This window comes from Canis lupus, chromosome 30, assembly GCF_003254725.2.
Source record: "Canis lupus dingo isolate Sandy chromosome 30, ASM325472v2, whole genome shotgun sequence".
Taxonomy (NCBI): Eukaryota; Metazoa; Chordata; class Mammalia; order Carnivora; family Canidae; genus Canis; species Canis lupus.
Window position 1 is genome coordinate 1539324 of NC_064272.1, and position 22841 is coordinate 1562164.

At 42.7% G+C, this 22841-nt stretch overlaps 1 protein-coding gene across 2 annotated transcripts in view; it reads right to left on the reverse strand.

The window, feature by feature from the left end:
* Nucleotides 1-22841, reverse strand: part of RYR3 (ryanodine receptor 3) — a 510816-nt gene that overhangs the window by 208235 nt on the left and 279740 nt on the right. For both annotated transcript variants that reach the window (XM_049104111.1, XM_025473335.3), the window contains exons 17-19: nt 19387-19520; nt 17355-17596; nt 9138-9330 (exon numbers count right to left, since the gene is read on the reverse strand). In XM_049104111.1, the coding sequence (XP_048960068.1) occupies nt 9138-9330; nt 17355-17596; nt 19387-19520 (569 nt within the window). The remainder of the gene's footprint in view (nt 1-9137; nt 9331-17354; nt 17597-19386; nt 19521-22841) is intronic.

Genomic DNA, 22841 nt, shown 5'->3' on the forward strand with positions numbered 1-22841 from the left:
GATCCCAGTTTAGTTTCACAAGGATAGTTAGGAGCTGCTGATGGGGTGGGGTGGGCTAGGGTGGTGGATGTGCACACACAGGGGGCTGAGGCACAGGGAGGAGGGGTAGGACCTGGCAAAGCTCTCACAGTAACACTCTCCTCCACCAGCCTCACTTCCTTCTACTGGAACGTTCTGCTAGGGCAGCCTCACAAGAGCATCACCGTGTTGGCGGAATAACTGATTGTGGAAGTAGCCTAATTATGAAACTGGAAAAATAAAACTCTAAGTGGGAGACATTAAGTTCTTTTTTTTTCCTTCTCAATACAAACAAATCTTTTATCCAAACAGCATTCTACCAAATGCTGTTTTAAAATTATAGAAATCATAAGAACCTCCCACTTCCCATTCTAAAGTACTAAACAATGACATAGAATTAGAACCTCAAGAGTCCCTTGTGAATGTTCCCACATCAAATGTTATGTAAGGGGGCATGGTCTATGTGTTTTAAGAATATGAACAATGACATTAAAACAAAGTTGAGTCATTAGCCTTCGATGTTACTAATTTAGTGAACCTTCAGGAAATAATGACTAAGCCTTGAAATTATTGGTTGAGAACTTCCCGATTCAGCCGCAGCGCAGCAGATTGTGTTACTGACATGTTGTAACTGTGGGACAGAACTAGAGCTTTTTGAGCAAAAGAAGAGTGTGGGATGGTTGTTTTTGTTTTTCCTCTCTTCTCCTTAAGCATCCATTCTGTGAGGAGCTGAATGCCCAGGAGCTTGTACAGCAAGCGTATTCTTTGTTACTCACGAGTGTACAGGTTCCAAGAACAGGTAAATGATTTCTTATGAGGCCTTCTAGCTGGGCTTAATTATTCATGAGGTGTCTTGCCAGTTCTGTTTAGTCTTAAAATTTCCCTTACATTTTAAAATCTGCTGTCATCTTCTGGATAGAGAGCAAATCAAGAAAGCTGGAATTCCACACAGCACATAGGGAAAACCATGATTTCTGTTTTCATATTCAGTTATTAAAGAGAGAATGATAATTTGGTTATAAATCTTCATCTCAACTCCTCCAATGGCCACAAAAACTGTAAAATGAAAAATTTACATAGCTAGAAATCAGTGTTTACTGCTCACTGAAGCATTGGTCTCCAAATATCATTGCACTAGGCCTCAGTGAGCAGAAGAAAGACCTGCCAGACAGAAGCTCTGTCCCCCAGCAGGTAGAACTGGACAAGAGCTGGTGCCAGGCACAGCTACCATCTGTTACTCCTTCCCTTCACTGCCCAGAGTTTCTGGGAAGGGCTCCAACAAACCACCACTAATATTGGTGGTCCTCCTAACAACTCTCTCCAGGAGATCCAGACTGACCAAGTCAAAGGAAGTAACTAGTGATAAAATATAGGCTTTAAGGGAATAATCAAAAGAAACATCTGAAATTCATTTTAATTATTTGAAGATGACAAACTGGGAGTCCACCTCTGTCTTAGAGTTTTAGCAGAGGTCTCACAAGCAGATAAGCCAGAGGATGCCAATATTTGCACATCCTGAAGATGCTGGATCTACTTGAGGGTCCCTCAAAAAATTATGATGCCAACGTGGCCGTAGCCCATCACATACCTCCACCTCAGTAAGAAAGGAAAAGAAGGCATTTGGAGAGAACTATCAGGGAGAAAGGGAAGGGAGTAGTCTCCTATCTGAAGTCAAACGATGAGTGCTTAAGAACTACTCAGAAGCTTGCAAACATCCCCTGGAACTTAGTGGGGGACATGTCTGCCTGGTGATAGCAACAGAGAAGGAGATGGAGGGACAAGGACCTCAAGACAAAGAGCTGCCCTTCTGCTCAGGACAGGGTCAAGGACTCTGTTCCTGGAAGGCCAGACAGATGCCACAAATGAAGCAGCTGTCAGCCATCTCGAAAGGAATTATGGCCAGAAAGGCAACTGACTGAGCAGAGATCAGAAACCTAGGGACTGGGGGGAGCGGGAGGCCCGTGCGCAAGGCAGGGCAATACAGAGTAGGCCTTGAGGTGAGCCAGATGGGGGTAGCCAGCACAAGTGGCCAAGCCTGCGCAGAAAGAATAGCGGTGAGATGCTCCCGGCCTAAGGCTCTGAGGAAATGACAAGGGAAAGGTGGCAGCAACTGTATAACTGCCACATGTCCTGATACAATGGCATGCTGCCAGTGGCAGCTGCGCCAGGGGCACAGGCGCTGTGCCCCTCAGCCCCACAGGCCGCTCCCCGGACTCCCAGAGGGCCTGAGCGGAGCGGGCTGACCAGGGAGGAGCGGGACCTTGGACTGCAGGCCAAAGTGGGGAAGGCCTCACACCTTGATGTGAAGGCCTTACATCAACTGCATACAAATCTGAGTTTTTTATAGCCAAATAAGTGGCACTTTTACGTTACCAACAAGATGGTTGTCATTCTTACAAGGAGTCATAAAGGCTACAGAGCTGGCCTGAGGACTTGTCCGGAGTGTGAATTTGAAGGGGTAGCAAGAAAAACAACAGAGTTACAGATACCTAGTCTCCTTGCCATAAAGCTGGTACTTGGCACTTAATGTTTATCATTTAAATCTTTTGCCCTACTCGTGAGAAATTTCAATTAGAATGTAAATCTCTCTTCTCCAGGTGCATTCTTTCCTGTTCCTCAGGTTCCACAGAATCTCCCGGCCTTACAGAAAATATTAAACTTAAAATAAAAAGATAATTGAAGAATTGAGTTCATTAAAATTAGTTCTTCTTGGGCAGCCCTGATGGCCCAGCAGTTTAGCGCCGCCTTCAGCCCAGGGCAGGATCCTGGAGACCCGGGATTGAGTCCCACGTCGGGCTCCCTGCATGGAGCCTGCTTCTCTCTCTGCCTGTGTCTCTGCTTCTCTCTCTCTGTGTCTCTCATGAATAAATAAATAAAATATATATATTTTTAAAAATTAGTTCTTCTTGAGCCTTGCGTTTTTCTCTACATTAATGGATTTTAAAATCAATTTCAGGTGGCACTTGACAGGATGAGCACTGGGTATTATGCTATATATTAGCAAATCGAACTCCAATAAAAATATACAAAAAAATAAAAATAAAATAAAATCAATTTCATTAATCAATTTAATCTCTTCCACTGAAGTACCTGTTACCTATCTTTGGGAGTTCTTCCTATAACTCAAGACATTCCATCAGCTCTCCAAGGTTTTTTTTTTTTTTTTTTTCTTAAAGTGATTACAGTAAGTGACTGTCCTTAGACCTTAGATACCTCCACCTCAGAGATGAGCAATAGCTCCAGTAATCGTCTCCTGGGAGTAGTGAAGTTTGGAGATATGTGCAGGAATTTTTTATATTCTTGGCTGATTTTGAAAACAGAGCAAATGGTACTGAAAAATCCCTGCTAGCATTTTCATTTTAGTCCCTTGAGATTCAGGCATTGTGGCTTGCCAATGGCAGAAGAGATGAGACTTCCTAGTGCAAGTCCCTGGATTTGAAAGACTGACCCCTGAAATAAAAATATAGTAAAAATCAAGACAAGGCTTTTTCATGCTCAAGGAGGATGACTCAGTCTCCTTATCCATAGCTTGCTAGCAAACGTGTGACATGACTTGAGTCTGTCTTACTGGACATCTCCTTTCCTCTCATCTGCTAGTGAATCTCTCTCAGAGAGTGGGCAAGGTGTTCCAGAGAAGAAGAGGGTACAGGCTGTGGTTGAGAGGAGAAAGAATGAAAACGTTTTGGCTGACCTGAATTCAACTCATAAGTCATGATTCATAATTGCATCTTCAGTCCCTATTGCTAAGATGGGAGAACAAGTGAGCGATGCATTCCCACAATTCTATTTCTTCCTGGCCAGTGTTTGATGAAAGCCCAGGGCAATCCAGCCAGTGCTCACCATATTCTCCACAGAGGTATATTTATCTCAGCAATAATTTCCACAGCATTGACCACAGTAAGCTGGAAATAGCGAAGCCGCTGGTTACCTGAATTTTAGCCAAGTCTGGTGGAAACCAACAGAAAACAAACAGCAACCACAAATTGGATATTGTTGTTCTTATAAATTAGAAAGGGCTGGTAAAAGAGTTATGTGGGACAGTTAAATAGATCCATGGGGAGTTTAACTATAGCTATAAAATATATTCTACTACAGCAATTAGCTCATCAATTTTCTGCAAAATGAAAAGGATCACCCCAAATTCACCATATACTGTGTCTTCTGTGTAATGGTCTCCATGTGGTTCGTGCCATGATGCCATCTCACAGGGTGAGAATACCTTTTAATAAGGGCTTGTTGGCATTTAAGTAACTCAACCTTTTGGGTGGTCTCCAAAGCAGACATGCCTCATCCCAAATTCCGTTCTATAACCAGTGTTGTTACATTGAGGGCCTACTGCATGAAGAGTATCCACAAACAAACCACACTAAAAAGAAAACTAAGGAGGCACATTCATAATGGAAGAGAGAGTACATATTGATTTGTGGATTTTGTTAGTAATTACTCACATTTCCTTGGACTTCACTGTGGGTAAATCTAATTGAAAAAGATTTTTGCTCTTCCATGAGTCCTGGCAGGGACACCTTAATCGGGGATTATTAACAACATAGTTTGTGGTGATAAAAATAATCTTGGGGTCACAAATTCAAGCCTGTGACCTCAGCAAAGACCATTCAATAGGAGGAAATGGGGCTGTAAAAGAGAAATGTAGCTTAAAAGCCACATGGAAGTTGAAAATAAATATGAGAAACAATGCTGAATGCTTGTATGATGGGAGAAGACTCTCTTCCTACACAGGCATAACCTTACATCTTGCTAGGAGAGACGCTATAGAATTAGGCAGGTATTCTACTATATGGGGTGAAAACAAAAATTTATTTTTGATTGTATTATTATTTTGTATATGAAAAAATAAAGTTTTGTTCTTTTAGCTTTCAAATTTACATTTTTGGGAACAGTGTAATCCTTAATGTATTTAAGGATGCTTAATGCTTTAAGAGGGCCTCAGCACTTTTTTTTTTTTTTTGAGAGAGAGAGAGAGAGAGAGAGAGAGAGAGCACTCACTTACAAGCAGCATGAGTGGTGGGGGATGGGTAGAGGGAGAGAGACTCTCAGACTCCCTGCTGAGCATGGAGCCCCATGTGGAGCTCAATCTCATGACCGTGAAATAGTGACCTGAGGGGAAATCAAGAGCAGGGATGCTTAACCAACTGAACTACCTGGGAGCTCAGCGCCTCAGCATTTCTGCTCTGCCTTCCTTACCTTAACCACTCACAGTGGATCTTGGCACAGGACCAATGATCAGAGGACTTGGTCACCTGATCAACTGTGTTATTAAACATTTATTTTCAATAAGATACTTTAATTAACTTGGAGTTAATATCCTAGTTTCTCTCTCTAGCTTTCTGTGCAACTGAACTCAAGTAGTATAGAGGGAAACTTCTGGGTTTCAGCACCAGATTAGAGTGTACCAGTTGATGTAAGAGTAATTATTGGTAATATTGATCCCATTTGCTCACAAATAAAAATAAATCAATTGGCTACTCTCCAACATGAGACCAGCACTGAGGATGACCGAGGTGAAGGACTTGGATAAATGTGTTTCCCAAATGTGCAATCAATTCCATCTCTCCTCAGATCATACCATGTTCTGAGAAGCAAAGACAGGAACATGCCAGAGGTGACATTTTCCTGAAAATGAGAGACATCAAGCCTCCTGGCATCATTTTTTTAGCTTACCACTTGTTCAGGTGCTCTAAGCCAGAATCTCTCATAGCTAAGGTATAAACTTTCCAGGTCAACACATCTGGACTCTTCAGTTTCTAAATTCTCCCACCATTTGTGCCTTATAAATGGGTTAGACAACTACTTTTTCTTATCTTGGAACTTTGCTTCTCTTTTTCCTGTGCAATGAGAAGGCTGCATGCTCTGCTGACCTGGACAAGAGATGCTAGAAGCATCTTCTGCACATGGATGCATCTGAGTTGCCTATTTCTTCACCTGCTAACTGCAGTTCTTTGCCAAGAGATTTCAATAAGTCCTCACAAAAAAATAAATTCACAAACTTAAAAAATCATTATACCACATACAAGATTGTTGTATGGACTCAGAAAAGTCCATTAGGTAGCAGGATAAAAAAAATCCTTTTCTCCAGAGATAAGACTTCTAGCCAAGCACTTCTCTCAGATGAGATGCTTAAGAAGCAGGTGTACCTGCTTTGAAAAGACGTGGGACCCAGTGAGTGGGATACGGTCAAAACCAACAAAGAAGGGAAAGGCAGTGATGCTGGGTGACTAAGGCCATTAGCTAAGCGGGGAAGCAGGGTCCTGGGAATGGATTGCTCAGAGTGACCTTGTTTCTCCAAAGAAGGTACTGAGTCAACAGGTGGATGACCCAAATGCTATTACATCGTATTGACTCATATTTCAGTTTCTACTCATTCTCTTTCCTCCTCGGGAATCAAGTGGAGAAGAGGCACAATGGGGCATATGCTGGTTCCCCCCAACTATAAGAGGGTCTCTGTTTCAATCACTCCTCTTTGTACTTACAGAGTCTCTTTCAATGATGCTCTTTGTTTTCTACATGCCTTTTAAGGATGTAACACTTAAAATGGGAGAATTGGAATGAAATTCTAATGGGAATATCCTCAGCAGAGAGGAACACGGGTAAAGAACTTGCAATCTAGAATACAGTCCCTGGGGCTGATACAAGACTCTCTGGCTTGAAACAGTGATGAGTAGATTTGCAGCCCTAGTAAGGTTTTGCTATGGTGGTCTTCCCTTTGTTACAAGAATCTCAAACAATGGTAATATTTAATTTAAATATATTGAATCCATCTACATGAATAGGTTTATAAATATGTACATGCATCTGTACACTGTGTTACTCTGTATGTTTGCAAATACACATTAGCTTATACTATGTATATTTGCCTATTTGTGTCAAATGCCAAAGGCTGAATATCATTTCCAAAGGATAATTCCTCTGTTGGAAGATAGATGAACATGTCTTGGTTTATCAGTCTACCTGATGTGCTGAGGCCTATCATGGTGCTGTCACTTGGGAAATCCATCCCTGAGATGCTCAGAGCTCTGAGATGGTTTCTTTATGGCCCGAGCTCCAGGCATCTGTTCTCTACACCCCTTCTCTCACGGCCTTTTCCAATGGCTTCCCTAGAAACTAGTGTGATTCTTATTTTCTTTTTAAATTTTATTTATTCATGAGAAACACAGAGAGAGGGGCAGAGAAGCAGGCTCCCTGTTGGGAGTCCCATGCAGGTCTCGAACCCAGGACCCCGAGATCATGACCTGAGCCAAAGGTAGACAGATGCTCAACCACTGAGCCACCCAGGCGATTTGTCACCCACGCAATGTGATTCTAACTGTGTTGACTCTGATTTCCCACTCAGTTAACTAGGATCACTTTAACAGGAAATGAAAATGACTATGGAAATCTTGGAGAAGAAGACTTATAATGGGGTCTTGTCTTATAGACATTAAAACATATAGTCAGATGAAAATAATTAATGTAGCATCTAACTGGTACAAGGGAAGGGGCAGAGCAATGAACACAATATTTAGCAATAGTATGGAGAAAAATAGCTTGTATAGTATAAATCCAATCTAATGTAAAAATATTGATATGGATAAATTAAAAGGTAATACAGTTATCTCTGGGTGGTACAATTTTGGGTTCTTGGTGTTTCCTTGACTTGCATTATTTTTGTAAAAGGGAAAGACAAAAAAAACAAGAGAAAAATAAAACTAAGTGTGAAAGTGTAAATCACAAACTGGGAAAAATATTTGAAACCAATAAGCAGTACCTTAAATAGTCTTAACATAAAAAAAGCCCCCAAAATTAATACCAGAAAGGCAGAGAACACAAAATAAAAATATTGGGCTGAGATAATATGTGAGAATAATAAGCATGAAAAATGCTTAATGACACTGGTAATCAAATAAATAGAAAATTAAAACTTAAGTTATAATTTTCTCAAATTGGCAAAGATTAAAAATAACCAATAACAAAAGTTAATGAACATCCAATTGGTTGGGTATTCCCATTCATTGCTTTAAGTTATATTACAGGCACAAATCCTTTACCTGAAAATTTAGGAGTTGTGTTTCAGACTTCATAGTTCTTTAGATTTTAAAAAAGAAAGTATACATAGTATGTATTAAATAGAACCTCCAGCCAAGTGAGGGGCTATATCCCGTAATTGAACACAGTAGTATTTCTACAATTAAATATGTAAATATTCATAAGAAATGGAATAAATGGAAGACTAGCAGCAGCCTCAACATTTCTGTTGATGACAGTTTTACCACAAAATGAATTCAGGTCAGAGTCTGTAGTGAAATGATTTATAAAGAAACTTACTGTTTCAGAGCTTTTGAGATTTCAAAATTGTTGATCATGATTTCTGAACTGTTCCATACAATCTTCCTGAAAATCTACTTGGCTATGTAATTATAAGTTTAGATTTTAATAACTTTTGACCTACTTTTAGGAGGATCTTAACAGAAATGCAGACAGAGTTATTCTCAAGGATGTCCATAAAGATAAAAATGGAATCAGCATGAAAGTCTAACAACAAAGTAATGTCTATATTATGGGACATCCAGATAAAAGGATATTATATGGCTATAAAAATTGTTTAAAGAGGATACTTAATGACTCAGGAAAAGGCTCATTAATGTATCATTAAATGAAAAATAATCAAGACATAAAACTTCATATTCAGTGTGATGTCCATTAAAAAAGCCCCATATTTGTGTAGAATAAAAGGCTTGAAAATACACCAAAGTATCAGCAGACATTAGAGTTAAATGTTGGGATCATGGATAATATTGTCGTATTTATAACTGTATCTTTCAAATTTTTAATACTGAGCATTTAATTTTTAAATAATTATTAAAGCAAGGTTCCACATAGATCTTATCTTACTATATGAGTACATGATAAAACCCTTGGCAGTAGGTATGTATTCAGCAAGTATCTACTGAGTTAGTGATGCTGGATTGCTCTCCTGCTTTCACTATTATTTGGGGAGGGGGGTATGCAGGGAAGTTGCTCATGGCATGGAAGTCCTGAGAGACAGTACCATGCTTCCCTGCTCACAGGAGAGGTGGGGAGGTGGGCTAACAGCTACTCTTCATGAAATCACAGCCATCACTTACTTGACACCTGCAGAGAAGCTCACCACAGGGAAGAAGAGCCCATCTGTGTTGAAGTTCTCAAACATCCCCTGCACAGGTTGCCCGTTGATGCGGAAAGAGATGCTGGGCACTCCGAGGTCAAGGCAACAGCTCACCACGTCGTCTGATCTCAGGAGGTGCTGGTTGATGGAGGCTACGGCTCTGGGTATGCGGCCTGGTGAGCAAAGAACAAGAAGGCATTTGGGACTCTGAAGAAGGTGCTCGTAGGCCCCCTAGGGGAGGTGGGGAGGTATCATGGCACACAGGAGGTCTACATATGCTACTGTGTTGGAAACACAACTTGGCTTTCCCCGTGAGGTGAGCAACGAGAAATGACTTCTGGAGCTTGTGAGTAGGCAGCCTGAGACAAGAGGAGTCTCAGAGGACACCCTAATGCTGCCAGCAATGAGAACAAACATGAATTCAACCCCCTCAACATGTGCTCAGAATCTGGCCTGGTGGTGTCTGAAATAATGGACAAATCACTTTCTTGGGTGTGGGTCCTGGGGTATGCGTGTGCGTGCGCGGTCTACGACCATGTCTATGACCATGCTGTCTTCTATCTCCTCTTAGAGATAGGGCCACTTTAACACTGGATGCAGGAGCCATCAAAGCGAGTAAAAGCAAGGTCATCCAGCCGTTAAACTGTGCAGCATAGGTTGCTTACTTGTTTTAAAGAATTCTAATAGTTCATACGAGCAGGGAAAATCTTGGTCCACTATACTGTGTGGGTGGGTTTTGTTGCTGGTTACTGCATATCTCTTTCATAAGATGATCTGTCACTTCCTGACCTTAGAGTCATGAGAAGATCACCCCTCAGTATTTCTGTGTCATAGCATCTCATTCTGGAAGTTCTGAAAGTAAACAATTGTAAGTCCCTCACACATCCCTCTACCAAGTTTATGATTCTATTGGCAAGAGGGCAGTGGAGAAGCAGAAGGGAGGTATTAAAATGGAGTTTTAGGCAAAAAAAAATTTATAAAAATCTTATTTTTTTAACTACAGAATTAATACATCTCCATTACAAATGTTCATCATACATATAGAAAAATTAAAAATATAAATAAGGAAACAATGTAACTCAATAAAAAAATGCTTCTACTTTCATACACACATATACACTTTTCATCCAAACTAGGATATTGCAGGGTTTTATGACCTGTTTTTTCTACTTATCCCATCACATATATCTGATTATATAATGGAATATTAATTAAAAACTGCATGTTAATGGCTTCATAATATGCCATAAGGTCATTAAAAACCCTCTTATGATGGGTACGTGAGTTGTTTACAAATTTCGTGTACATAACTATGCTATATGATATCTCTAATCTCAGCTTAGAATCATTTAATGTTTCCAGGGGTTACTGCTATTCTAGTGGTACATTCTAAAACAAGAGGTGATATTAAACTAGTGAAACTACTATACTCTCCTAAATAAAAATATTAGGTATCCCTTTTTGGTTGTTGTAGCCAAGTGACAAAACCATCTCATATTTCTTCCCACCTTTCAGCAAACATTAATGAGACTCTACATGGTGCCAGATACTGTGTGTGGGGTTGGGTATCAAAGACAGAAGATCCAGTTCCTGTCCCCAAGAGATCCATAATCTAGTGGGGGAAATAAACATTAAAAAAAAAAAAAGAATTACAATTCCATGTAATTTTTGGAACAAAGATGTTCACAAGATAATGTTTTCTAAGATAGAAGGTTTGCCAAGTTGGCCTAGGAGCATGGGACAAGATTGAAAGGATCAAAGGTCCACTAGATCAATAACAGTATTCCAGATGGAAGGAATGGTTTATACAAAGGGAATGTATGACATAACCCACCGAACGGCCAGGGTTTGATACCGTAGGAAGGTAGGGACTGGTGGGGGCCTGAGGAGGAGATGCAGTAGGGGAAACAAAGCTGGACCTAACATACAACTTGGACTCTTTGCACCACACTGGTGCAGTGACACATAATGATGTATGCAATGCACGCTGGCCTGGGACGGCCTTGGACTTGGCTTTTGTAACTTCATATCTTGCTTCATTCCTGAGAATGAGGAACAAGTTAGTTTAAAACAAAGGAATCTAAGCCAAACTTGAAGAGCACATAGGTTGGATACCTTTCCAGCTTCTCTATTTGAGGAGTCTGAGTACTTGTGGTTCCTTTTTCAGAGTGTAGGTATCCCCCACACATCTTTTCTTCCTTAATGGAGGACACTAAATAAAACTCAACAAATCTTGCTACATTGGCCTCATTCTCAGTATTTCCTATTTTCCCATTAAAAACCAATCTTTCCTGCTTTGAATGCTTCTTTTTCCTTTAGTTTAACTTTTGCTTGTTATCACTGTAGTCGTTTGAAAAACGTCCAAGAATTTCTGCGAATTTGAGAAAACCACGAAGTAAGTGAAATGCTCAGTTGGTCAACTAATGTTAAAGGTATTCAGATCTTTGCTGGATAAAAATACAAATCAGGAGGCCATTACTGTTCTGAGTCTCATATAAACTGGGACAAAGTGACAGCGTTGAATTTCCATGCTAGTGCCCTCCCTTCCCACCCACTCAGACTGTGCTGTTGGCGTCTGTGCTGGCCTGAGCCTGGGCCAGTAAAGGTTCAGAGCAGCTTTCAGGAGGGATCCTCTTCATCTATAGCAGGGCTTTGATGTCATCAGGAGCTGGCTTCCAAGCTTTATTTAGCCTTTAATATGCCATCTTTGCCAAGTGCCTTCCCGAGGAATGGCAGCTAGGAGAATTTCTCCTGTCTGGTATCCTTTTTTGGTGGAAAACCACCACCACAACTAAACACTCATATCCTTGTGGTAAACGTCACTGCCTTTTCCGAAACTGCTTTATTCTAAGAGAATGGGGACCAAGTAGAAGATGCTGCTACAACAGTAAAATGATCAACACAAAAAACAAAATCAGGGTTTGAGCCTTTTTTTAAAACATATGCATGGGGGCCCCTGGGTGGTTCAGCGGGTGAGTGTTTGCCTTCGGCTCAGGTTGTGATCCCAGGGTTCTGGGATCGAGTCCCACATCGGGCTCCCCATAGGGAGCCTGCTTCTCCCTCTGCCTGTGTCTCTGTCTCTCTCCCCGGCCTCATGAATAAATAAATAAATCTTTTAAAAAAATAAGAAAAAGTCGCTGTACTGAGTTATTAAAATCAGTAAGTCCCTTTATTGAAGACAGTGCTCCAAAATAATCACTTTCCAATATGTTTAATGTGGCTGACCTTCTGAGGAAGGGACGCAAAGTAGTGGTAGAGCGTAAGCCTTCTCAACTACTTTTCAAGACAGAAGAATTCCGTAATCCTAGTGACCACCCACTGAAACAGCTGGGGAGTCCTGCGGCCTCTCCCTGTCTGAAGAACCTGCCCCTCACTCAGAAGCCGGGGCCTACCTAGAGGTCCCAGGAAGCTCAGAAAGGCCATTCCATACCAGCATTTGAAGATAAAGGAAAAACCCACTTTATCATATGCTGCACATCTTCAAATTAACCCAAGGATATATTACTTCAGGATTTAGCCTCTTCTGATGAGTAATGTAGGCAAATGGAAACACTGATGGTCAGCATTTCCACTGCCTCAGGCACTGCAGAGTTTGGCACTCTAATGTAAAACACAAACACTTAGGCATTTGGAAGGAGGGAGGATCCAAACACCAAACACGGAAAAATGCTGGTGTTCCACAGCCACTCAGGCTCCTCGCCATATAGCACCAGGGCTAGAAAGGTCTGAGTCATGGTGGCCTGTGTCTTGAGAGACGAACCCCAGGACTTGTTTCAGCAGGGAGACAAAGACCCTCTCAAACAAATTCGACTGTGGAGCTAAATGATCTAAAAGTTTAAAAAGTCAGAAGTCATAATAATTCAAGAAATGCAATTTTACTCCATTCATTTCCTGCAGCACTTATCACTTGGGATGGGAAATTCCTCTGCTTATTCCAATCCTGCAAGGAAGAGAATTATTAAAGGGAAAGGTGGCTCTCAGTTTCCTCCTGTGAAACTGCCCTCCCTACCCAGGAACATACTAGATGCTGCTGAGGGGCTGAGTTCATCCCACTGGCAGTCCTGAGAGGCTACTTGAAGGCTCTGTCAGGAGAGGGAAAGTAATGTCAGGACAAGAAAGGGCCAGTCCTCTGAAAGGAACCTCCTAGCAGCCGAGCAGATTAAGGAGCCTGGAGGGTGGGCTAGCAGGATTGAGAAGGGAGTTATTTCTATAGCTGATGCTTGAAAGTGACTTCATGGGCTTCAGTGGCTAAAGACCTATTAAGATGGCCTTTTCCTTACACAGAGAAAAGCTCATTTATAATCCTAGGATGTTGCTTGAAACTTCATTTCCCATTCAGCATTGGCCTCCGGTGTTCCCTTAGGATGGGGCTGCTCTCATGGTCTCCAGGGAGGGACACACAACTCTGGCTATTGTTTTTATGATTACAGGGGGGTCCATAGACAATAAGGGATGGGACTTTATATTTACTAGGTATCTAACACATGCCTAGAACTTCATGTTCCTTCCTTCATTTATTTATTTAGACATTTTTTAAGAAAATACTTTATTTTTAAAATTTATTTTATTTTAGAGACAGAGAACGAGAGTGCCAGTGGGGGGAGGAGGACAGGAAGAGGGGAGAGAGGGTTTCAAACAGGCTCTGCACGAACCTGATACAGGGCTCCATCTCACAACCCTTAGATCGTGACCTGAGCCAAAATCGAGAGTTGGACTCTTAACCGACTGAGCCACCCATGGGTCCCACCTCATTTAAATTTCATAAGAGCCTGTATCCTCTTCATTTTAAGATTTTTTATTTATTTATTCATAGAGACAGAGAGAGAGAGAGAGAGAGAGAGGCAGAGACACAGGCAGAGGGAGAAGCAGGCTCCATGCAGGGAGCCTGATGTGGGACTCGATCCCGGGTCTCCAGGATCACACTCCAGGCTGCAGGTGGCGCTAAACTGCTGCATTACCAGGGCTGCCCTCCTCTTCATTTTATTTATTTATTTTTTTAAATTTATTTTTTATTGGTGTTCAATTTACTAACATACAGAATAACCCCCAGTGCCTCTTCATTTTATTTGAAGAAGCCAAGTCTCTGGAGGTTAAGTAATTTGCTCAATGTCAAAAGTCAGGAAACAGAAGAACTGGGAGTTCAAACCCAGGCACAGCTCCAAAGCCATGCTGTTTCTTCTTGACTCTTTCCAGTGACAACGTGATAGTAGCACTATAATTCCCTCCAAGGATGACAATATCTATTGCACTTTTAGAAGTATGTTAAAGATCGGTTCAAGGCAGTAGTTTAATTTCCACATACAGATAAGTTTAAAGTCAGCGGCCCTAGGCATTTACATCTTAAGGAAACGGAGAGAAACTGTCATGATGAGTTCCCAGTAAATCTCCCTCGTCACTCTCCACTCCCTCCTGCAGGACACCAAAGCACCATTTCATTTCTTCATCCCACAATTATCCTTTCATGAGATAGTCTGAAATTCAATGCTGTCCTGGTGGGAGTCATTAGCAGAGACCTTATTTCTTCAGCTGAAGCACATGTTGGCATATTTACCTGCAGTGCCTTCTACCAAATAGATGTTCCCCATGGGTGGGCTGGGGAATTCAGAATGATGCCGGACCCAAGGAAGCTTTGTGCTTTAATGATCATGAGAGGTGTAAGTCTTGCAGACATGGTTTCTCCACGTCTCATCAGACACTGAGGACAGAGGAGCTGAAGTTCTTTGAACGCACTCATACGGCATTATATTACTAAGTGCAGGTAATGTTCAGAGAGCCACTAGCAGCATCTAAAGCACTGAGCACCAACCCATTTCCCCTATCACCAATTAGAAGGGCTACTGCTTGTGATGACTGGTATGGGCTCGGCACCTCCGGCTTCCTGGTCTTCTGGAGAGACAAGAGGGATGATAGGAGTGCTGCCCACTCCTGGAATGATACACAACTAGATGGATATTCAGATTCTTAAATGCAAACAGTAGTCTTCTCTGGATGCACTGGGTTCTCTGTCTTCTGACTCACTGATGTATTCATTATGCAAAATTTCGTGAAGGGATCCACTAGGTGTCCCATGCAGTGCTACAAAATCTAGGAAGGACTGAGTAAAATTTTTCCTTTGAGAATGGTTTCTCTTTAAAACAAGGTCCAATCTGGGATCCCTGGGTGGCGCAGCGGTTTGGCGCCTGCCTTTGGCCCAGGGCGCGATCCTGGAGACCCCGGATCGAATCCCACGTCAGGCTCCCGGTGCATGGAGCCTGCTTCTCCCTCTGCCTATGTCTCTGCCTCTCTCTCTCTCTCTCTCTCTCTGTGACTATCATAAATAAATAAAAATTAAAAAAAAAAAAAAAAAAACAAGGTCCAATCTGCTCCATCCCATAGTCTAGGTGTCCTTCATATTTCCTTAACCAATCCCCAGGCAGAGTTCTCTTCAAGTGTAGCTTGGGTTATTGTGACAAGATGGCAGGAGATGAGCAGCAGGCAGCAGGGGAATGATTTTTCTCAATCCCATTCACTCCCTCACAGATTCGACCCTACCAAACTCAGAAGATGTAGATGTGTGCAAGCCTAAGAACTCTTTTCTTTTTTTTTTTAAGATTTTATTTATTTATTCATGAAAGACACAGAGAGAAGCAGAGACAAAGAGGGAGAAGGAGGCTCCTCACAAGGAGCCCAATGTGGGACTCAATCCCAGGACCCCAGGATCATGACCTGAGCTGAAAGCAGATGCTCAACCGCTGAGCCACCCAGGCATCCCAGAACTCTTTCTTTTCAAATCACTTCCCCAAAGACTCTGAGAACCTTCACAGATCTGCTGATAACCTACACTACAGTCTACTACCACTACCATACAGCCAGACACAGTGACTCCATGAACCAAGAAAGGCTCCATTCCCCCACAAAGATGGAACCAAGAAAGGGTAAGTTGGGAGGATAAGAGATCAACAAGACAAAGCTTTTACTTCACTCTAACCCATCATCCTACCATTTTGTATCTGCTTTTGTCTGCACCATGCTGTCCCCCAGGACATACAAAACATGGACAGAGATTTTTTTTCTTCTTCCCGCAAATGATCCAGGATAAATAAATATATAAATAAATAAGTTGATACCATTCCCAGAAGTTTTTAAATGTTTTTACTGAATGTACAACAGCACAAAAAAACCTTCTGAATAACCAATATGGAGCAACTGAAAATATAGACCAACTGCAAGAAACAGAATCAGAACCCAAGTGATGGTTTTCACCTGAAAGCTGAGGGATGAAGGAAAATGTGATGGGTTATCTACTTCTTAGTTACAAAAGAAAATATATAGGTTTGTGTAGTAGAGACAAATTTTTTCCTCATACTGGGTTTGGGGAAGAATATATGTCATGGTTTCTTATGTAAGAGGCATGCTTACATAAGGGATTTCTATAAGGGACACGATGACTCCAACTGCAGTTTTGCAAAAGATACAGATATGACACTCTGTGGACAACAGAACAGGTAGGGCTCTGGTTCTGAGTGAAAGCCTACAACTTAGTCCCTCCATTTTCATCCAGGCAGAAGCTAAGCCATTCTGCCAGGCATAGGCCATGGACATGCATGGGGAAAAAGCATTAGTGTATTTTTAAAAATGAAGCTTTGAATTTTTTTTAAGTGGCATTTACAACACGTGGGGCACAGGTCCAGACATTTTATAAAGCATATCAAGAAGCAACATGCTGCAATGACATGATGGACTTGTATAGTCAGATCTAGATCCCTCTCAATGTGACGTTGAATACATCACTTAAATATCTTATGCTGTTTCCACATACGTAATATGAGATCAGTATTATCTACATTAAGGGATCATCGTACAAATGAGGAAAAATAATGTGCAAAAGGTATGCAGCTCACTGCCCAGTAAATAAATGTTGAGTCTCTTTCCCTGTTTGACTATATAGTCCTGAATATCCATGCAATAATGATTGTAGACACTGAGCTTGAGAACCGTTAGATGCTCCACACTAGATCCCCCAGCTGGAAGTACCAGAGTCATGGTTTAAAAGCAGGACAGTCTCCTTTCAGGCCTGATGTTCTTCCCACCTATCTCACTAGGTGAGACTCTTGCGTCTGTATCATTTCAACAGAAAATGAACATGGCAGCTTGAACAATCGAACCTTGATCACCCTCAGTAAGAGGAAAGGGGCCGAAGCCTTGGCAAGGTACTCACCTGACCAAAGGTGAAGTCCATCAAAGCCATAGGAGTACAGGTCATCGCCAACACCATTGCCTCCCCACCCTTCTCCTCCGCCAGGGTACGGAGCATAGCCTGAGGAAGAGGCCCAGCCCACCCGCAGGTGTGTGGGCTCAGCTGTTAGGAAAGGGTCCACCTGGTCGATGATTAGCTCGAAGTACCACTTCTTGTACTGTGCAGAGCCCTCAGCAACTCCCAGGAAGATGTTGGGCCGAATGCTGAAATTAAACATGACACAGGTGGCATCTACAGACTCCCAAGCACTGAGAAAACCCAAGAGCAAGTTGAACAGGATCACAGGATGCACTGTCAGCTGAAGGCAAGAGAAAGTTTATGGTTTTTATATTCTAAAGTAGAAAAAGCTTAGAGCCTCTAACACTTGATCAAGTTCTCACTGGGAGGTGTCAGGACATTAATTCTATTTAAAAATATAAAGAATGTCTCCTTATTCCATTCAAGGCAACCAACATTTGCTGAGTGTCAAGCATAGGTAAAAGACACTGAAAATGTCACAGAGCTGTGTAACTACAGACCCTTGTTTCATTCTGTAAGTAGAAGAAATAACTCAAGTTTCATCTCTGGGGAGTTGGTCCAAGCACCCCTATTCTCACACCAGCAACTCTGTCACCTAAGCATTACTAGGAATGACCTCTTGAAAGCATTAAGAAATCACTGTTAGAAATAAGGGAGACAAAAAAGAAAGGGAGGAAGAGAGGGAAAAAGAGAGAGAAAGGAAGGACAGAAGGAAGGAAGGAAGGAACCAGAGAAGGACAAATGCTGCATGGAACTACTTATGTGAAATTAAAAAAAAAAAAAATCAAACTCCCAGAAACAGAGAGTAGTAAAGTGGTTGTTGAAGGTTGAGGAGGGGATGGAATAAAGAGAGGTTAGTAAGAAAGTACAGACTTTCAGCTATAAGATGCATAAGGTCCGAGGACCAACTGTATAACATGGTAACTATAGTTGATAACACTATTGCATAATTGAAATTTGCCAAGAGAGTAGAACTTAAATGCTCTCATGTACACAAAAAAGGTAAGTATGTGAGGTGAAGGATGTGTTAATGAACTTATGGGGCAGATCCTTTCACAATGTATATATATATATTGTGAATATGTATTATAATATATACATATATATTAAATCATCATATTTTACACTTTAAATATCCTACAATTTTGTCAATTATACCTCAATAAATAGAGCTGAAAAAAATAAAATTCAACTTAAGATGGCAAAAAAAAGGGAGAGGGGAACAGAAGTCCCCCTTTGCCAACTTTGTTAAGGGCTGGAGGATTTAATGTATTGAGCACAAGGGTTAAAAGCTCGGGACAAACCATTTAGAGTTTTTCTGGTTGGAATGCTATTCTCAGATGTCCACTGTGAAGGCTGTGACCCCTTTTGGGTGGGCAAGGGAAAACCAGACTGGTACCAAAAGGAAGTCCGTGTGGATGGCTCAGGTCTACCCTACACTTCAGAGAAGTTCTTTCCTCACCTTGTAGATTAGGGAACAGGCCCAGGTAGGAAATTGCTAAAGAACCTCAGGCCTGCCTGATTTGAGTTCAGTGAGTTCACATGACTCCCAGCAGGCTAGGACTCTGTGAGCCCATGCTCTCCAGCCTGGCCTTCACAGGTAACTCTCAGGAAAATGGCCACAAGCCAGAGGATTTGAGAAATCATGCCATCAACATGGGAAATCCATTCTATTAAAAGATTTTAAGAAAAAAATAGGTGATATGTTAAAATAAAATGACTATGTTATAAAGAAGGTATAAGATCCATATTAAGGTATAACATGAAACATGGCAGACCCTTCAGGTCAAATCTTTCAAACTTGGAAGGGGTTGGAGTACAAGGCCCTTAAAAAGTACATGTTTGTCCAGTCTCCTCTCATGTGCTGACTTCACCACAGACATGATGGATGGGCAGCACTGGAGGTCAGATTGGCCCTCTTCCTTTCCTGTCTGGAAAGAAGATTGGCGTTTCAGAATGATGGTTGGGGCCTTACCTTGTCACATCATTAATCAGCCGTGTCTGCAGGAGCAGGTTTCTCCGGGGCAGCAAGTTGTCACAAATCAGATTCTGGTTGGCTCTGACTGCGACCCCATTGCAGAGACAGAGGGAGCACAGCACATCCAGAACCTGCAGCAGGATACAGCCCACCAAACCTTAGGACCACCAGGAGGGCACAGTGGGCAGGACCTGACTGCCAAGGCACATAGAGAAAGCAAGCCTTGGGAAGTAGGGCACCTGGGGACAAGTGGGAGAACCCATTCTGAGTGAAGGCTGCCGTGCCTCCCCAACCAGGCACCCGTGAGCCATGCTGAAGCCTGCCGGGCCTTAGAAAAATGAAGCTGGATTCCTTCCAGCCTCTCTGCCTTCATCTTAGCCCCTTTCCTCCAAACTACGCATGTCATCTATGATCCTTGTTCTGCTAAAACAGGTGGGAGTACGAGCTCCAAAGACAGGCTGTATATCCCAGGGACTAGGCTGAGGCAAGGCATCTGTATGAAATCCTGGCATGACAGCCTCTTGGAGATGTGCGTCAGTGGGGGCAAGTGCTAGAAGGTCCTTCACTGGCTTCAAGCCTAAGTCTGCACTCCACCCAGCCTTGGGAGTCCTCTGCGCTAAGACCAGTTGGCGTGCTCATACAGCTTTTCATGAAAGGACAAAAGGCACTGTTGAAAAGAAAACCACAGAATCCAAAGGCGTCCCTTAGGTTAAGGTCCCGTCAGAAGCCAAGACTTAATACCTAACCTAATGAATGTAGCTCTAACTAGTCAACATGGAAGTCTGCTCAGCACCAGGACATCCACTGCCAGAGCCCTCCTGTTTCCCTTAGTGGGGGGACCTTCCCTAAGACAATGGATTCTTTGCTAATAATTCCCTTTTCCTTTTATATATATACATTTTTTTCCATTGGAGTTTGATTTGCCAACATGTAGTATAACACCCAGTGCTCATCCCGTCAAGTGGCCCCCTCAGTGCCCATCACCCTTTTCCACCCACTCCCTCTCTGCTTTTATAAACCTTTCCTTTTCTGTGGCCCCTGGGACCTCCCCTCTACTACTAGAAGGGATGCTGCCCAATTTGTGAATCAATTAATAAAGTCAATTAGACTTTTAAAATTTCCTCAGTTGCACGTCTGTTCTGTAATAGCACTCAGGTTCCCCTTTGGCCGAGGTCATGTAGCAGGCTTGGGAACCTCACGTGGATCAGTAGAGAGCTTAGCAGGGCAAATTTCAGTTCTAGGGTCTCCTCCTGTGTTGTCATTAAAATTCACCAAGATACCCTTCTATTCCAGCAAACCGGTATTCAGTCGCCTTCCACCTGTTCCACTTCTCCCTCCTAGAGTGAGGACAGCCCTGTGAGAGCCCAAGTGGCCCCTGTGGGTGAGAGACCAGCTACCAAGCCACTTCTGTGCCTGTTTTCCAGCTATGTCAGCAATGGGAAGAGCCCCTGGCCTTGTGCCCACCCTGTCTCCTTGTGCTGCATCCTCTTGCATCGAGTCAGTGTTCCTGTACCGACAGAGCAAACTGTGCTGGGCTGGGCACCGCTCTTCCTACTACAGGGAGGAACATGACAGGCTCGGTCTTGGCTGTTGCATGCCAGTCTTTCAAAGTGGCCACGAAGACTCAGCGCTTAGTGAGGTTGGATGGCCTCAGGTTGTTGGCATTAGTATCTGTAATTACTACAAACCAATTTTCTACCTGACTCCCTGGATGTCAGTTCTGTTCCAGATATATACAAAGCGCATTTGTGGGACAATTAGGAAAGAATCCCAAAGGCGGTTTAACAGAGAACTCTCACGCTGCCACCCAGCAAAACATATTGACCATGGAACTGGAAATCCGGAGGATAATTTCTCATTCTAAGAAAAGAGCCATAGATGGCCAGGAAATTAAATACTTATCATCCAGCCTATCACATATTTTCATCCATCCTGCCTTGGAGTGAAGGCTGTGGGAGCCTGGCTGTCACACCGGGCGGAGAGCAAAGCTTCATCCCCACACCACTGAACAGCAAGGAGAAAAATGGCTCTGTGAGAAGCACCAGCCAAACACTGTCTCACCTATAAATAAACGATGCCATAAAGCAACAGGGCTGACGTTGTTTAGGCTTCGTTGTGGAAGGCATTTCTTAGGGTAAAAGGGGGGGATCGGGTCAAACTTCTTTTTCTAGTAAAGTTTAAATGGGTTCCCCTAAAGATGGAGGAAGTGTAGACAAGGCGAGTCGACCACAGGGGATGCACAAGCATTGAGTCTAGAGATCATCTGTACCTCTGCTGGGAGTGGGGGGAACCTTAGCGACCTCTGGGACAGGGGGCCAGCTGCAGCAGGTCCTGCTTGCAGCTGCCAAGTGCCATTTCCTTCTAGTCCTGAGCCCACAGGGACTACATTTCCTAGCCTCCTTTGCAGCTATGTGGGGTCATGTGACTGAGTTGTGGGCACTGGAAAGTAAGGGGACATGACCTATCCAGCTTTTAAGCCTGGTCTTTCTTGTACTCACACCCTTTCTAGCTGGACGTAGAGCCCCATGGAGAGATTACAAAGCTCTGGGTCTCCTTATTACAGGTGTGATCCGAAGCCCTGGCATCACCTAGGAGTGCCCCCTGCACCCCACCCCTGCCAGACTCACCAGCTGAGGGCTTTCACTTGAACACAGTGGGCAAGCACATTGCCTTCCCCTAAGCTCTGCTCTAGAGGATGCTAGAGCCACTCCACGGAAGGAACCCGTATCTCCTGAACAACCGTGTAGACTGGAGCCCTCCCACGGATGGGTCTGGGGCTGTGGTGTGAGCAAAAATAAATCCTCCCTATGAGAATTTGGGGTTGTTGGTCTAGGAGTCAGACTTCTCTAATTTATACGCTGGCTCAACTTCAGGATTTCCTAGGTTCACCTTGTGGAGGCCACTTGCTTCTGGTTGTGATCATTTTCATTACTGACACCACAGTTCATTCAAGAGCCTCTCAGTTTTTTTCGTCTCTGCTAGGCTCTACCCCAAACACAGGCTTATGTGGGAATTTTCCTTTAAAAATAAATACCTATTGTATATCCATGGAAACATCACCTGGCTATTGCATTTTGTCCTTCAGCTTTTTTATCTATAAAAACAGCTCCCTGCTAAAATTCACTTACTGTATGTAAATGCTGTAAAAACACTAACTGTACTTCGTGATTTTTAAAGAATCAAGTCCCATCTTTGAAAAATGAGGATTTTGGAGCCCCTGAGGAACAGATTTTTTTCTTGCTGTCAATGTGCACTGGGTGGCTGGAAACACCTCTGTATTGCCTTGGCTGCCTGGGAGCTCAGAGATGATTTAGCAATTGTGAAGAGGTTGATGGTTTGCCTACCTATGTTCTATCCTCACCCCAACTCAGGCTAAACCTTCAATTCTGATTTATACTTTCTCAGGACCAATGATGTTACTATTTTACCATATAGTTTTCTCACAGGTGGCT